General features: G+C 37.8%; 1 protein-coding gene across 4 annotated transcripts in view; it reads left to right on the top strand.

The window, feature by feature from the left end:
* Window positions 1–16416, top strand: part of IBTK (inhibitor of Bruton tyrosine kinase) — a 46755-nt gene that overhangs the window by 6886 nt on the left and 23453 nt on the right. For all 4 annotated transcript variants that reach the window (XR_014024713.1, XR_014024714.1, XM_081314611.1 and 1 more), the window contains exons 3-11: window positions 233–329; window positions 1958–2082; window positions 2964–3074; window positions 4077–4247; window positions 6621–6738; window positions 7778–7958; window positions 10447–10570; window positions 10894–11068; window positions 15708–15879. Coding sequence is in view for 2 of the 4 variants with exons in the window: in XM_081314611.1 (XP_081170737.1) it covers window positions 233–329; window positions 1958–2082; window positions 2964–3074; window positions 4077–4247; window positions 6621–6738; window positions 7778–7958; window positions 10447–10570; window positions 10894–11068; window positions 15708–15879 (1274 nt within the window). In the remaining 2 variants the exon portion in view is untranslated. The remainder of the gene's footprint in view (window positions 1–232; window positions 330–1957; window positions 2083–2963; window positions 3075–4076; window positions 4248–6620; window positions 6739–7777; window positions 7959–10446; window positions 10571–10893; window positions 11069–15707; window positions 15880–16416) is intronic.

Below are 16416 nucleotides of genomic sequence, written 5' to 3'. Positions count from 1 at the left end.
TGAATTTAACTTGCCAGAGAAAGTGAAAGAAAATGAAAGACAATGAATGTGTGAATGGAAAAATGAAGAAAGTAGTAGCAGTAGTAGTTGGTCCAAAATTATTTCTGCATTTAACAAGGTTGGGGAATGTTTAGCCTGACAGCGCAGCTTGGGGGTTGGGTTTGTACATTGTTCTATTTGTGTATTATGTGCAGTGTCTCATTTTTTTCATTTATTTTCCCCTTCCTTTCAGCATGGTGTGAACTTATATGCTCAGGATAAAGAAGGCTTGTCTGCTTTGGATCTAGTTATGAAAGACAGGCCAGCCTTCGTTACCTTCAAGAATACAGGTTGGTCATTACACTGAGACTTGTTATGTATGCACTTAAACATACACACAATTGTTTTCTGGATGGTGGGAATATAGTCAGTGAGTATATTAAAATTATTAAAAATATCTCTTGGATACAATAATCCATTAGATATTGAATATCTTCCTTGATGTATTTGGTCTTAAAAACAATTCTTATAACCTATGGGCACTGTTAGGTACTTTAACTTGTCCATTTTCAATCCATTATGGTGGGTAGGTGTCAATTAGAAAATCAGGGGGGGCAGCATTTAGTGTTTGGTCTGCTTGAGGCCAAAGGTAACCTTCCTTTTATCCTAAAGCAACTGTGATTGACTATTTCAAGCTGAGGGTATTGTTAAATCATCTGTTTTGGGCCATCGTGTGTATATATTACTGCTGCCATTAAAAAGGGTGAGGTTATAATCTACTCTCTTAAAATCATCTTATGCTAATTTACCTTAGCATATTGAATCTGCATTTTTGTACCTACCTTTTTAAATTCATAAATTACATTCTTTTCTTTTAAAAAAATGGAGTAACCCATAGACTTTATCTAATGATAACAACCACCACTACCTTTACTATTCTTTTACATACATCAGGTAGTAAGTACTGATTCGTTCTTCTGAACTTGTATGTCAACTTATTTTCTTTGTAAAGTATGTTACATTTAAATAAATTGCCCTTTCCTCCAAAACACTGTTTTTTAAAGTTCTGTTTTGTAATAAAAAAGTAAGTATCAGCTTTGGTTTCAACTATAGTGCCAGTTTGCCTTTGGGAACATACTTTACAAAATATACTTGTAAGGTAAAATGTATTTGTATCTATAATTTACTGAAACGCTTGTTGTCATGTCATTTAACCAAGAAAAGTGGTGCATCATAGTTAATACTTTTTGAACCAAGGTACCTCAAATGGGCTTACAGAAAATATCCACAATCTGGATATATATATGATTCCTGAGGGAAGAAAAGTTGGGCCTGCTTCATTGCTACTGGCTGCTGTTGCACTGTTGCGGTGGTCAAGCGATCTTCATTTTCAATGTTCCATGACAGTTTCCCAGCCAGTCTTGCAATCCCTTGCTCCCTTCCCTCCAGCAGTCACTTACCTGCCTGTTGGAAAGAGAAGGGAAGTGGGAAGGAGGAAGTAAGGGAGATCTCTGATGCTCCCTGCCAGTTTCCCACAAGGAAACTCAATGGGGAAGCAGGGAGGTAGTCTCTGCTCTTGCTCCCATTGATATTTTTTTTTGGCCTGTCCTTGGTCATTGAGTTTCTCTGTTCAGGCAAGGAAATGTCTAAAGTGATGACCCAAGAGGGCATGGGTTGTCGTCTAGTATAATATAAAAATTGAAAATAAAACACTTGCTGTTATGAATAATGTCCGATTCAGCTCAGAATTATATGTCTGGTTGCATACTGAATATGTTTTTTAAGAAGGTATTAATTTTGATTATGCAAATTATTGGGCATATAATTTTGTTGTAATAATAGAGTAATACAGGTTAGTATTTTTAAATTTTATTTTGGAAATATATGAAAAGCATTCATAAGCAGAAAAAAATAAATGCATTTCATCTATACATCAAATGATATATACTGCAGTTAAGAACTTACCATCTTGCTTTAGATCCCACAGATGTCTATACTTGGGGAATCAACATCAATTTTACTTTAGGCCACGGTGGTCAGCAGAGTAGACATCATCCTGAATTGGTGGATCTCTTTCCTCGAAATGGGATTTATATTAAACAGGTGGGCATTGTGGAAAGTATTGCAAGGTGGGAAATTAGGGTGGTGGCCGTGGTTAACCCTTGACTGACCATAGAGGTTGGGAGGAGTTCTTATGTAGCAGCTCCCTTTCTTCTTAACGGTTATATTTGAAAAGAGCTGTGATATTCTTTTGGCCCATGTTCCTTATTATACATCTGTGGCTAAACCAGTTTTCTTTCTGATTTCATAAATGTTTTAGCTTCTGATCCAGTCCTATCCTAAAATCCTTAGCTAAAAATAATTTTTAGTACTTTGATGTCATTCTTTCCTCTGTGGTCTTCCCTACTCTCTTAACAACCTTCTTTTCAAAGAGAAGGATGGAGACTAGGCAGTAGTTGTTCAGCATGGTTCAACTGAGAGAGGGCTTCTTCAGGAGAGCACATGGACCACTCCCAGTGTTCCATATCTCCTTGGTTATCTATAGGAGCCAGGTTTGGCATGGAATATAGCCAGAAAAGGATACAGCCCACCCTTCCTTAGGTGGGTGTGTAGGAAATGACCTACATGCATAAAATCATGCATAAAGTTATGCTTTATCTTGATAATTTTTTATTGTTTTTTAAAACTCATTTAAAAATATTAGAAATAAGACAATTGTTTTCAAAGTATATATTTTTCTTACGATACTTTTTCCTGAAATACAGTCAAGATAGTAAGCGGTTCTTTTGTGTAGGCATCCAGTATTATAAATGTAAATGTGCAGTTTATTTAAACGTGTTTAGTATATATTGAAAATCAAATTGAGGCATGATTTCTTTCCTTATTATTACAAAGTAAATGATTATCAACTTACTTTGAAAAAGTTAGCTAGATGAAGTTCAAGTTCTTACTTTTTTTAAAAAAAAAAATCTCTCTTCCTTTAGGTGGTACTCTGCAAATTTCATTCTGTGTTCCTTTCCCAGAAAGGACAGGTTTACACCTGTGGGCATGGTCAAGGAGGTCGCTTGGGGCATGGTGACGAACAGACTTGCTTGGTATTTTAAAACTAATAATTTAGATTATGAAAAAATAATTGATTTTCAGATCCACTAAGCTATATACATAGCAGGACCTGATTTCTTTTTAAAAAGTGGCTCTTTTAAAGAGTTGCAGATATTGAAAAAACATGTTTGTTTAATATAGTCTGCTTTAAATACAAATATAATTCTAATTGCATATCCAGTACAGTACATGTACACAGTATATAGTACATGTACATAGATATTACTCCCCCATTATCCACAGTTTGAGAGCCATCAGTTACTAACTTTTATTCCATAATGGAATAATGGAAATGATGGTGGAAATAGTCCAGTGTAGTTGGAGGGTATAAGGTAGTCTTATAATATTAAAATACCATTTTTATACTTTGAACTGTTTATGTACACAGACATACAGCATACGAGCAAATATATATATACAAATGCATATTCTTACATATATACTTCTTGAAATTAGGGGATGCTGTAATTCAAATATTAATGGAGAGGCCATATTGAACTATTTTGGTCTGTAGTTAAAAGTTGTGTTGGTAGTTGATTCCATAAATAATGGGTTGCTTTCAATATTAATGAGTTCTCAAACTACCTGGTAGTGAATATAAATTAAAGAATAATCTTGGGTAATGTTTTGAGAGGTAGTCATGGACAAGAACTTTTCAGCAAAATAGAATTTTATCCTTTGAAATTAGCAAATTTATTGGGATACAATGAAAACACTATTGGGACTTTTATTTAGTCAGTCTCCAGTGTTATATTATTGCAGGGAAAAGCAACAGAACTTTGTAGTATATTAAGAGAGCTTTCGTTTCTCCACAAAAACCTGTATCGTAATTACAGTATTATTACTAGGTGTCTTAGGAGACAAAGGATGAGTAGAAACACATAAAATAATCCCTTTGAAGGTGATTTTGCTTGAGTTCTTGATAATGAACCTTCTAACAGAGACAGAAATGTGGCTTGAAACATTGAAGGTGACGTTTTCTTCATCTGTCTTAGATTCCAAGACTGGTAGAAAGCTTGGTGGTTCATCAGTGTTCCCAAGTGGCAGCAGCTAAAGATCATACCCTTGTACTAACAGAAGATGGGGGCCTCTATGCCTTTGGCATCAATACTTTTCATCAACTTGGTATACATCCTCCTCCTCCTAACTGCAGTGTTCCCAGACAGGTAAAATTAACCTCCTTACTAAGAAGGTGCTTTATATGTGCCTATACGTTTGTACGATCATACATCAAGTGTGCTCACCTTGTTAGCCTGAACATTCTCTATCATTCATCCATCCATCCATCCATCTCAATTTCTATAGCTGCCCATCTCAACCTTTACAATTCAAAAGCATATATATATGCACATTTGTATATCAGAGGTAGTGCAAGAAGTAGTATTGTGTGATATTTATTATACAGTATTTATGTTCTGCTCCATTACAATAATTTTAGGCAGTTCACAAAGCCTGTTTGTAAAAGGATTATTAAACTCTTCTTTCACAATGTAAGTATATAAAATCCAGAATTAAAATTTAACATAAGGTAAAGGTAAAGGTTCCCCCGCACATGCGTGCTAGTCGTTTCCAACTCTAGGGGCCGGTGCTCATCTCCGTTTCAAAGCCGAAGAGCCAGCGCTTGTCTGAGGACATCTCCGTGGTCATGTGGCCGGCATGACTAGACACCAAAGGCGCACGGAATGCTGTTACCTTCCCACTGTAGTGGTCCCTATTTTTCTACTTACATTTTTACGTGCTTTCGAACTGCTAGGTTGGCAGAAGCTGGGACGAGTAACAGGCGCTCACTCTGTTACGCGGCAGTCGGGATTCGACCCGCCAAACTGCCGACCTTCTGTTCGACAAGCTCAGCGTCCTAACCCACTGAGCCTCCGCGTCCCTAAATTTAACATACAACAAATTAAAATGAAATGCAGCAGGTTAGATGTTAATCTATGAAATCGTATCTGAAAGGCCAACTTTTAATAGCTTTCCCAAAGACAGAAGATACAGTAGTCCTCATTTACCATCCACCATTGGACTGGCAACTCCTTTGCTAAGCCACATGGTTGTAAAATGAAAAGTCACATGCTTATACCCAACTTACGATAGCATTTGTCATTGCAGTCATTAAGTGTGATGTTACATGACTGGGGTTTGCAAGTTTACACTTCCTGCTGGCTTTCCCATTGGCATCGCTTGTCGGAAGCTGGCTGTGAAGATCATAAATGTTGATCTTGTAGCTGCAGGCCACTGGGTTATGGTTAAGGTGCTGACTTAGAAAGGAGAAGGTTGAATATTAGTCCTCCCTTAGACCTGTAAACCATCTGAGTAACTGGCTCAGTCACTCCCAGGATTCTTGTTATAGGGAATATAGGAAGAGGGAACATTTGTTGTTGTTAGCTGCGAAGTCGTGTCCTACCCATCGCGACCCTATGGACAACATTCCTCCAGGCCTTCCTGTCTTCTACCATCTTCTGGAGTCCATTTAAGCTCACGCCTACTGCTTCAGTGACTCCATCCAGCCACCTCATTCTCTGTCGTCCCCTTCTTCTAGTGCCCTCAACCTTTCCCAGCATTAGGCTCTTCTCCAGTGAGAGGGAACATTAGCAATAGCAATAAGACTTATATACCACTTCAAAGGGCTTTACAGCCCTCTCTGAGCGGTTTACAGAGTGAACCTATTGCCCCCAACAATCTGGGTCCTCCTTTTACTGACCTTGGAAAGATGGAAGGCTGAGTCAACCTTGAGCCTGGGGAGATTCGAACTGCCAAACTGCTGGCAATCGGCAGTCAGCAGAATTAACCTGCAATACTTCATTCTAACCACTGCACCACCACGGCTCTGGTATGTATTTGGTATGTAAACTGCCTTTAATTAATGAAAAATAAAGGAAGAATAAACATGTAATATTAAATAAAAATTTTTAAATCATCATCCAGAAGGCTAGGCTTGATATGGCTACTTCATAGTTTTCCCTGATTGCTTTTGCATGTGTGTGCATGCACAAACAGCATTTCTACTGGCTCTGACAGGACAATGAAGTGACTGCATGCATGCAAATACACAAAGAGAGCCCAGAGAAGCTGCTTTGAAGGCTTTGGCTGTCCTGAGTCTCTGTTTTGAGCGCTTTGGAGAACTCTATTAAACAAGCCTTTTATTGTGATTAACATCATTCTTGGTGCTTTTAATCTAAACATTTAATCTAAATATTGCAGGCACTTGAAAAGCTCTCTTAACAATTAAGAGTTCTTTGAGATCATTGAAAGATGTCCAAGCCTGCTGGATGAGAAATGTTTCTCTCTTGACATCTAAAACTAAAAAGAGATTGCTTGGCAACTTTTCCTGAGAAGGAAATTCCAGAGTTGTGCTGTCACCATGGCAGTGTTCATCATCCCTTCTGTCAGTGGCTGATTTAATAATATATGTGTTCTTATTTTTTCATGTATGAATTAAAATGTCTTTGTTGAATTCTATTGTTTTCCTGTTCTTTAGATTCATGGCTAAGCAGATTTGATTTATGACACCTGTATGTATATCTGTGGGCTTTTTTAAACAGGTTCAAGCGAAAAATCTGAAGGGAAGGACAGTGATTGGTGTGGCCGCAGGGAGATTCCATTCAGTATTATGGACTAAAGAAGCAGTCTATACAATGGGATTGAATGGCGGACAATTAGGTGAGAGGGAATAAAAACCATATGATGTTTGTGGGGAAATCTCTTAAATTTTGTTATATTTTTAGAATCTATTTGCTGTACACTAATGAGATGCCAGTGTTGAAATGCATTTAAAGTAGTGTTGTTAATGGTCAAGGCTTGGGAAGTTGTTGATTTTTCATTTGTAGTTTTTCTCTTAGTTATTTGATTTTTGTTATTTTCTACCCCTCTATCTTGCCTATGCAATGAATGTTCCTGCCCACCCTCACAAAAGGAAGGATTATTCTAACAAACTCCAAGCCTGATGCCCAGAACGTAGATACCTTTAATGTTGAAAACACAGAATTGTGTAATTAAATGAAACTGAACTTGAACATTTATCAGTTTAGGAGGTACGTAAGAGTACATAGGTACAACTTTTAGAAAACTTAACAAGGATCCTTGGAAGAGTATGTGAGCTTAATCTGTAGGTTTAGCAATGGATTTAGACTGGTACAAGGTTGCATTATGAATCTGTATGACACCATATAGCTTTAAGACCCTCCCAAATAAATGTGCTTGAAGTAAAGGTATACACAATAACCATGGTTATATTAGGAGTAAAGTTTTGTTTGTAAAATGTTTTCCTACAGTTGGATCCTCCCTGTAAGGTTGGCTTTTAGTGATATGCAAAGCCGAATGTTGTGCAATTATTCATTTAATAAACAGATTTTGTGACCTCCTTTTCCATGCAGTAATCCGTAAACTTTTCCAGTGTTCTCTTTTAATGTGGTCTTCATTACAGAAGATCTGTTCTTTGGCAAGAAGATCCTGGAACATTGTTACTGATCAGAAAAAAAAAGTGCCGAGTGTGGTGGGACAATGGACTAAATCAGTATAAGGCTGCTTCATATGTTGGCATATGTTTAAAATTATTATTTTTTGATCCTCCGGGCAAGTGCAAGTGGGTGAATGGAAACACTTATTTCTGCCTTTCTTAATAAGAAAAGACTTGTGCTTAAATGCCAAATAATTCTAGTTCTGAAAAACTTGACATTTAGAGTATTCTCTTACGTTGTAGGATACTTGCTAGATCCTAATGGAGAGAAGTGTGTAACTTCTCCTCGCCAAGTCTCTGCTCTACATCATAAGGACATCAATATGTCCTTTGTCACTGCAAGTGATGGTGCCACAGTTTGTGTTACTGAAAAAGGAGACATCTATTTGCTTAGTGACTATCAGTGCAAGAAGATTGCTTCCAAGTGAGTGGTGTTTTTTTTTTCTCCAGAGAAATCTATACAATTCTCTTCCTGAATTTTTTTAACTATGTCAACAGATTGAAAGGCTATGTGGTTGTTTTGTGTGTGTGCAAAATCTTCTGTTTTGAGCATACCAATATTGCTGACATCTAATTCTAGGCTATTTGAGTTGTGATGCAGAAGGTTGCACGTGGAAGGGCAAATATTGCTTGCTCCATTGTTATAGTTGTACAAGTCTTTGTCTATACTGTTGTGTTAGTTGTGTGAAATGGGCTTCTGCGTGTAAAACTGTCCTGGGTGGAATCTGTTTTTTTTAAAATAAAATATAGCACTGCAAGAACACAAGACAAGGTAAAACAAATCTACTTTGTAAACATAGAAATCCTTTAGAAAATCCAACTTTTGTACATTTTTTTCTGGAGAAAGGATTTCAGTGAAAAAAAAAAGCTTAACATTTTCTGAACATTACCTGTGTTAGTCTGTTAAAGCAATTAAATTGGAGCCATTTATGACATTCCAGGGGACGCGGTGGCTCAGTGGGTTAGGACGCTGAGCTTGTCGATCAGATGGTCGGCAGTTTGGCGGGTCGAATCCCGAGTGCCGCGTAACAGAGTGAGCGCCTGTTACTCGTCCCAGCTTCTGCCCACCTAGCAGTTCGAAAGCACGTAAAAATGCTAGTAGAAAAATAGGGACCACTACGGTGGGAAGGTAACAGCGTTCCGTGCGCCTTTGGCGTCTAGTCATGCCGGCCACATGACCACGGAGACGTCCTCGGACAAGCGCTGGCTCTTCGGCTTGAAACGGAGATGAGCACCGGCCCCTAGAGTCGGAAACGACTAGCACGCATGTGCGGGGGAACCTTTACCTTTACCTATGACATTCCATTATAGTTTTTAAAGTGCAACAAATTAATATTGTAATAATAATGAAATTTTGCCCACTAAAAGTGAATGATGATACCCCTAGAGTTAAAATGTAAATCCCATATAAGTCATAAATCATTCTGCTGCCTTTAGTTTCAAAATTGTGTTGCAGAGGTCGGGCAATAATATATGGCCAAAAGTTGACTTGGTTTTGGGTAGACATGCGACACCTGTGGGTGGAGTTGCCCACTGAAGGCAAGCAGCTTGATGCATTTTTCTAGAGACCACCCTCACATTCTCCAATTACTTACCTGTTATTTACTGATACTAAACATGAAATTCTCCTCATCTGGCTTGTGACAGTAGCTGTGACAAAATGATGTTGGGCTTACTGAGATTTATTTGAAAGTTAGTATGCAGCATTGTTTGCAGAGAAGTCTGTGTTGTGCAGAGAATCAAATGGAATGTATACGTGTATATTCATTTTTTCCTTTCATTAGTCAGTCAGTCAGTCAGTCAGTTAGTATACCACTAAATCCAATAACATCAATTCTGCTTGGAGAATATGCTGCACCAATTTTTTTGTAGGAAATGTAAACTTGCATTGTCAACTGCATGTAACAGTATTTAATTTTAGTGAAACTTCAGTGTAAAAAATAGTTTTTTTCTAGGCCTTGTTTTTGGGACTACAGCTGCTAATGTGTCACTCCAAATGCTGATAGTGTAGATAATGTAAATTATATTTTGTTTAGCTTAAGTTACTGTAAAAATAAAATTGGAAATTCTGTAAATGTTTAAATACAAATCTATGATCCTCTTCTTAAATTATAACTTGATACTACAGTATATGGATTTTGCGATTTCTCAAATTTTGATTATCTAGATTGTGACTATCATTTGAATCATTATCATCAAATTCTTTCCAGCGTACTTGAATCTGCAACTGTAATGCTTTCTTAAAAATAATGCTTAGCTTTCTCTTTTCAGGTGCCCAAGCAACTATTCATGCACTCTTGTCATTAATCCTTACAATTTAATTAATACAACTCGTATAATGAGTCAATTTGATTTATTGAGTATAAAGAAAGCTGAAAGGATTATGGTTTATTAAAATAATTTATTGTGTTTGCGCTGATATTTCAACCCAGAATGGCCTTATCTAGATTTTGACTATTTTAACTCTCCAGTTGTCTCCAAGGAGAAGGATTTAAGCCAGTGCACTTTCTTGCTGTGAGTTGTAAGGAAATTTTGAATGTTGCTCTCCTGTTTTTCTGTTACATTTCAGTGATTCTTTCAAATAATATCTTACAATGAATAGTTTGTGTTGTTTTTATTGATGCACAATATTTTTTTTAAAGAAATTGAGTTATGCGGCAGATACATTGTAAATTGTTAGCCAACAAAATAGGACAAAATGTCACATTGGCTTATAATGGTACAGCTGTGATATTCTTATAGGAGTGAGAAAGGTTACTGTATGATGTTCTCTTTCTTTACTCGTTGGGCTGCGTATATCAGCACTGCAGTTCTTTCATTTAAAATTCACATTTTAAATTGCAAAGTGAGATTTCTTTTTCTATTGTTATTTTTGTTTATGTTGGCGTAAATATTTTTGTGTCCTCGTGTAGGCAACTAAACCTAAAAAAGGTTCTTGTAAGCGGAGGGCATTTGGATTACAGAGTGAATCCTCAACATCTTAAAGAAAATGGAGGGCTGAGGATTTATATCCTTGCACTGGATCAAGCTGGAAGAGTAAGTTGTTTCTCCTCTTTTCCACACTCCATTGCTGCACCTGGATAGCGTCCAATATCTATACTTATTGTACTCTTTTTTCCCCTCCCCTTCTCCCCGTTCCCCTTTTTGAATTGGTTTACGGTTATATCTAGCTGCATGAATCGAATCGTAGAGGCAAGTTTCTGAAGCAAGATAGGCTCTGTTAACTCCTCAGTACAGAAAATAATAATAAGTGCAGGATGCAGCACTTTTCTCAGCACGCAAAATAATAAATGCAGAATGAAGATAGTGCCACTGATGTAGACCTATTTTTCTTTCCCCCTTTTAAATGTTATGTTTAGGTGTTGTGCTGGAAATCCGCCAACAGTTCAATGAAGCAGTGCCGGTGGATCTATGGCCGCCAAGTGTATATGTCTGATTTTTTTCTAAATAGGAATGAAATTATGTTTGTCACACGGGATGGTGAAGCTTTTAAGGGGAAATGGATGGATGGGAACAAACATTCAGAAAAGAAAGGTCAGTTAAACTCCAATGCGTTACTTTTGACAAAACTGAAGCCTTAAGTTTAATTTATTTTGGGATATGTATCAACACGAACATCCTGGATATGAAATGAAAAGTATACGAATGCATCCCATTTCTTTCCCCCGATAGTCAACATTTATCTGCCTTTCTAAGCTACTTTGTCCTTTCTCTGTCCTGAGAATATTTTGGGGGGGCACATGAGAAAGTTGCAGTGAAAGTGGCAAATTGCAGTCTTACGTTTACCTAACAAAAGCAGTTCCCTCAGTGAAAAGATAACATTTAGTTTCACTCAAAAGTTATTTCTTAACTTCACGTGTACAGACACAAAATTAACAAAAGTACATATCGTGATGGCAATTTTACTCAGGTAAGTGGGACCGCTGACCGCTGAGACAATATAGCACAGCAAAAGTTATCTGACCAGTTAGTGCCATCTAGTGTATTGAAATAGTATGGATGTATACAGGTAATCCTCGACTTACAACAGTTCCCTTAATGTCCGTTCCAAGTTACAACTGCACTGAAAAAAATGACTTATGACCATTTTTTCACACTCATGACCATTGCAGTATCTCCATGGTCACATGATTTGCATTTGGATGCTTGACAAGTGACTCAGGACGGTTGCAACGTCCCAAGGTCCCGCGATCCCCTTTTGCAACCTTATGACAAGCAAAGTCAATGGGGAAACCAGGTTCACTTAACAGCCATGTTACTAATTTAGCAACTGCAGTGATTCATTTACTCACAGTGGCAAGAAAAGTCGTAAAATGGGGCAAAACTCACTTAACAAATTTCTCACTTAGCAACATAAATTTTGGGCTCAGTTGTGGTCATAAGAACTGATGGAATATGTACTCGTTAAATTGATATTACTTTACCAATATGTATTTTTTAAAACGCTTAATACAACTTCCCATATTGGGATAACAATAGTAATTACCTCACAAAACAGTTAAAACAAAAAAATAATAATCCTAAAACTTCAATTGACATGGTCACATAAACCAACATATCTTCTAAACTACAATTATGGCACAGATGATTGATTTTGTTTAACCAAGCATACTTAGGTTGGTTCTAAATATTTTGAGATAGTTTTAAGAAACATGATATGCACTCTAATATATGCATGTGTCTCTGATTCTGAAACACTCATAGATACTACAGAATAATTATAGGAAGTAATTATCTGCCATTCTATGCATTTATTGCCACATTTATTGTAAATTAAGAATTACATTCATACTATTTCATATATGACATTTTAGTCTGCTACTGCAAACGTATGGGATTGGATGCATAGCCAGTGTAAAATATTGATGTGTATAGTTGTTTAGTATGTATAAAGCAAGGCAGATCCTGAGCTATTATACTGAAATTTGTGCGGGAGTCTACTGAAATTGCAGTTTTCTAATGTATGTTAAATAAAGAAAATTATATAGTAAGAAAACTAGACTATAATTAACTATAAGTATTTTCTTTAATTAGCTGTAGGTTACTTCAGCAGTATACTTCCAACAAATGTTATTTTATGAATGAGCACTGCACAATTTTTTTCTGATAAGTTTCACCTGCTAATTCTTTTCTTTGTTGCTCCAGAAAATTAGCTGTTGAAATGTTAGGGCTTGCTTGAAAAAGCTTTTTCTTTTTCTTTGTTTTTTTTGTGCTGTTTGCTTCCAATTAATGTGTCTTGCATGTACAAAAGAAAGAAAACCAAATGCAGCATATTGATTTTAATACTCTAACCACCCCAACTACTTAAACCAGATATACTGGATACCGTATATACTTGAGTATAAGCCGAATTTTTCAGCCCACTTTTTGGGCTGAAAAATTCCACTTCGGCTTATACTCCAGTCAACAAAAAACTTACCGAGGACTTGTGCGCGGCCGAGGTTTTGGTGCTTCCGGGATCGCGCGCACCTCTCCCAAGCCACCGCCGTCCGGAGACCTGCCGAAGTTTGGGGAGGTTTGGGGAGGTGCGCGCCTCCCCAAACCTCCCCAAACGTCGGCAGTTCTCCGGACCTCCGCGCCCTGCCTGCCTGCTTCTTTCCGCAGCGGAAAGAAGCAGGCAGGCAGGGCGCAGAGGTCCGGAGACCTGCCGACGTTTGGGGAGGTTTGGGGAGGTGCGCGCGCACCTCCCCAAACCTCCCCAAACTTCGGCAGGTCTCCGGACGGCGGCGGCTTGGGAGAGGTGCGCGCGATCCTGGAAGCACTGAAGCCTCGGCCGCGCGCAAGTCCTCGGTAAGCTCCGGGCGGTCACTTGCTTCGCGTCTCCTGAGGGAAGGGGGGGCGACTGGAGCGGGCGTGTTTCCTCGCCTGCTGGGCGCCGCGATTTGCCCGGGGAACGCGCGGGCCCCGAATGGCAGCGTGGAGCGAGGAAGCGGACAGCCAGGGCTTCCCCGAGAGCCGCGGCCACACAGGGTATTCCTGTGTATTCAGGCTTGCAAAATGGCGGATCGAGCCTCTGCTGGCGGCAGAGACTTGCAGAGCACGGATCCAGCCTCCGCCGGCGGCGGAGGCTTGCAGAACGGCGGATTGGCTTATACTCGAGTCAATAACTTTTTCCAGTTTTGGGAGGTGAAATTGGGGGTCTCGGCTTATACTCGAATCGGCTTATACTCAAGTATATACGGTACTTTCTATTTAGCCAGGCATTATACAGGTAGTCCTTGATTTACGACCAAAATTAGGCCTGGAATTTTGGTTGTAAGTTGGGGTGGTCATTTAGTGAGCCTCATGATTATTAAGTGAAAGCAACATACGCAATGGGTGTTTTTTGCAAGAAAACAGCAAACAATGTAGTAAATCACAGTGGTGACCATGGGACAATGCAGTCAGTCAACAATGCTAGCCAGTTACAAGCACCTGTAAGCAAGGAGTCATTAAGTGAAGCCTGCCTATAGTCCTTGGATTTGACAAAAGGATGAAGTTTGAGTTTGATGTTAAAGTTTTGAAAAATCAGCTGCATTTATAACGTCTGAGTGATAAATTTTATTTCCAAAGCGGCAACGAGTATAGTAGATGAAGGTTAGATCCATCATTTTCTTCATCTGGTAAAGTGCTCGTCTTAGAAATTATTCAGTTTATTCCTGCCAAATTAAGGATATTTTCTTTGAAGTCATGTGGGTTTATTTTTTAAAAAATGTAAAAAGTAATAAAACTTTAAGGTGGTTGGCAAAAAAAAAATGCAGTGAAACCTAATAATTTAAGGAAAACAAATCTTTCAATAAGATTATTTATATTAGAAAAACCTTTAAAAAAATTCAGTGTGTTAAACTTGAAAGTTTCTCTTTTCCCCATTTATTTTCACTGGTATCTCATATGAAGCTATGGTGGTGCAGGTTTTACGTAGTATTCTAGACTTACCACAAGATGGCAGTGGTTTGCTACAATTAGTGTGATTAAAATAGAGACTGCTTGTAGGGTATCTTTTAGTTCCTAAGAAGTTAATAAAGAACCCTCATCCAAAATGTTGGATGTAGCCTGTGATAGGAATAACGAGATACACATCCAACTTCCACAGAAAATAAAAGCACAAGAGACAGCAAGGCTTAACTAGTATCACGTAGTCAAATAAATATCAACTTTCTAATGAAATTTTCTTGCTCTCCTTGTTTATCTTTTCCTTAGAGAAAAATAGATTCCCAAAGCAAAATGCTCCACTCTGATTTTCCTGCTTTTTCCAGCTTCTTTCAGATTTCAGCTTCCATTAGGCTGAGAACTGTGCTGGTTCTTTTCTTTTCCTAGGCATAGTTGCCAGTCTTCTCCATTTCCTCATCCAGTTCTGCTGCAAGATTGAAAGTTAAATTTAAAACATTGAAAAAATTTCTCCATTTTCTTGCTCAGAGAGAGGGATTGGGATCTAAAAAGAACAAAATTACATCCATTAGGATCTGCTGTGATACCGACTGCTCTGTGCACAAAAGCAAGTTTCTCTAGTTGTGTTCGGTGTTTGCATCATAAGATGAGATATCCCTTGAAGAATTCTGAAGAGATATTTCATGGTGCAGATAAGCAACAACCTTGCCTCGTTCACAAATGTGGACTGAAGGTGTTTGCACTCTGGTTAGAGGGAAGGTCCACACTATGTCTGGACAAGTAACCTGTGTGAGCTGCAGCCCTTAGACAATCCCTAAGATGGAGCCTGCTTGTCTTGTGCTTAAGCCTAACAAGTGCTTAATACCCCAAAAAAATGAATCTTGCTTAAATAAATAAATATGTAAATAAAATCCAACATCATGAAGAATCACTGTGGTAGCAGTGTCTTTGTGGGAAAAGGATGTAGCCTTTAGAACTAAGAACTCTTAAAGAAAGAAAAAAAAAGAATCATTATCGTCTGTCTTTACTCTTACTCTTAAGTTCGTTGCAAAGTTTTGGAAATCCTCATTTGGCTGAATTGTAGGTGAAAATTTAGAAGCCCAGAGAGGAAACGGACAGCAAGCCAAGTCACCTTGTGGTTTTGGGCCTGATTACAAGAACAATTTAGAATGCAAGCTAGAAATGGTTCTTAATAGAAAGTTGAATCCATAAACTTTTAGCATTAGTGGGCTCGGTAAAATAATTCAGATAAAAATATTTTATCTTCCTCTGCTGATCACCTAATTAATTTTTTTTAATTTTACAGATATTGTGTCAAATCTTCAGAATTCTTCAAGTGATATCTCATCCTGTGATGCAAATAATGCATATGAACGAATACAACTTGAGAAACTTGCTTTTGTGCACAGAGCAGTCAGTATTACAACAGATCCTAATGGATGTAATTTTGCTGTTTTACAGTCAGATCCCAAAACAAGGTTTGATTACCTATTGTAATAACCTTTCCCTTTGCAACTTCTGGAGGGAATAGTGCTTCTGAACCGAAAATTCATCCTACTGATTATTCATTCCTTTATGCAAATTAGTCAAGCTCTTACCTCATTAATATTTAGCATTCAAGTTTATACTCTTACCTGACTGAGAAGAGGGTGATTAACCCAGCTTTGCTGTCAGCAGAGAAAACAATATTGGGCTATGTTTTAAAAACCAAGCAAAATATGAGTTGAAGTACAATAAGAATTAATAGCATATTAAACCTTCAGAACAGGAAAATGTTTTTTTTAATTGTTAAAACATAGATGTGAATGAGTGCTCTTTATTCAAGACACTTATATTCAGCAGCTGAGAGCTTCCGGCATTCCCTCTTCCAAAAGATAGGATATATTTGTCCATATCTAAAAGGCGTTTACTGTATATCTCCTGGGCAAGATTGTATTCCTTCATTGTGTTTTTGTTTCGTGTTCATCAGCAGGTAAAAATTCCTATTTTTAAAATTGTTGCTTTCTCTTTCTGTT

The sequence above is a fragment of the Vipera berus genome, assembly GCF_964194415.1.
Source record: "Vipera berus genome assembly, chromosome: 1".
Lineage (NCBI taxonomy): Eukaryota > Metazoa > Chordata > Lepidosauria > Squamata > Viperidae > Vipera > Vipera berus.
This window is presented reverse-complemented; position numbering and strand designations above follow the sequence as displayed.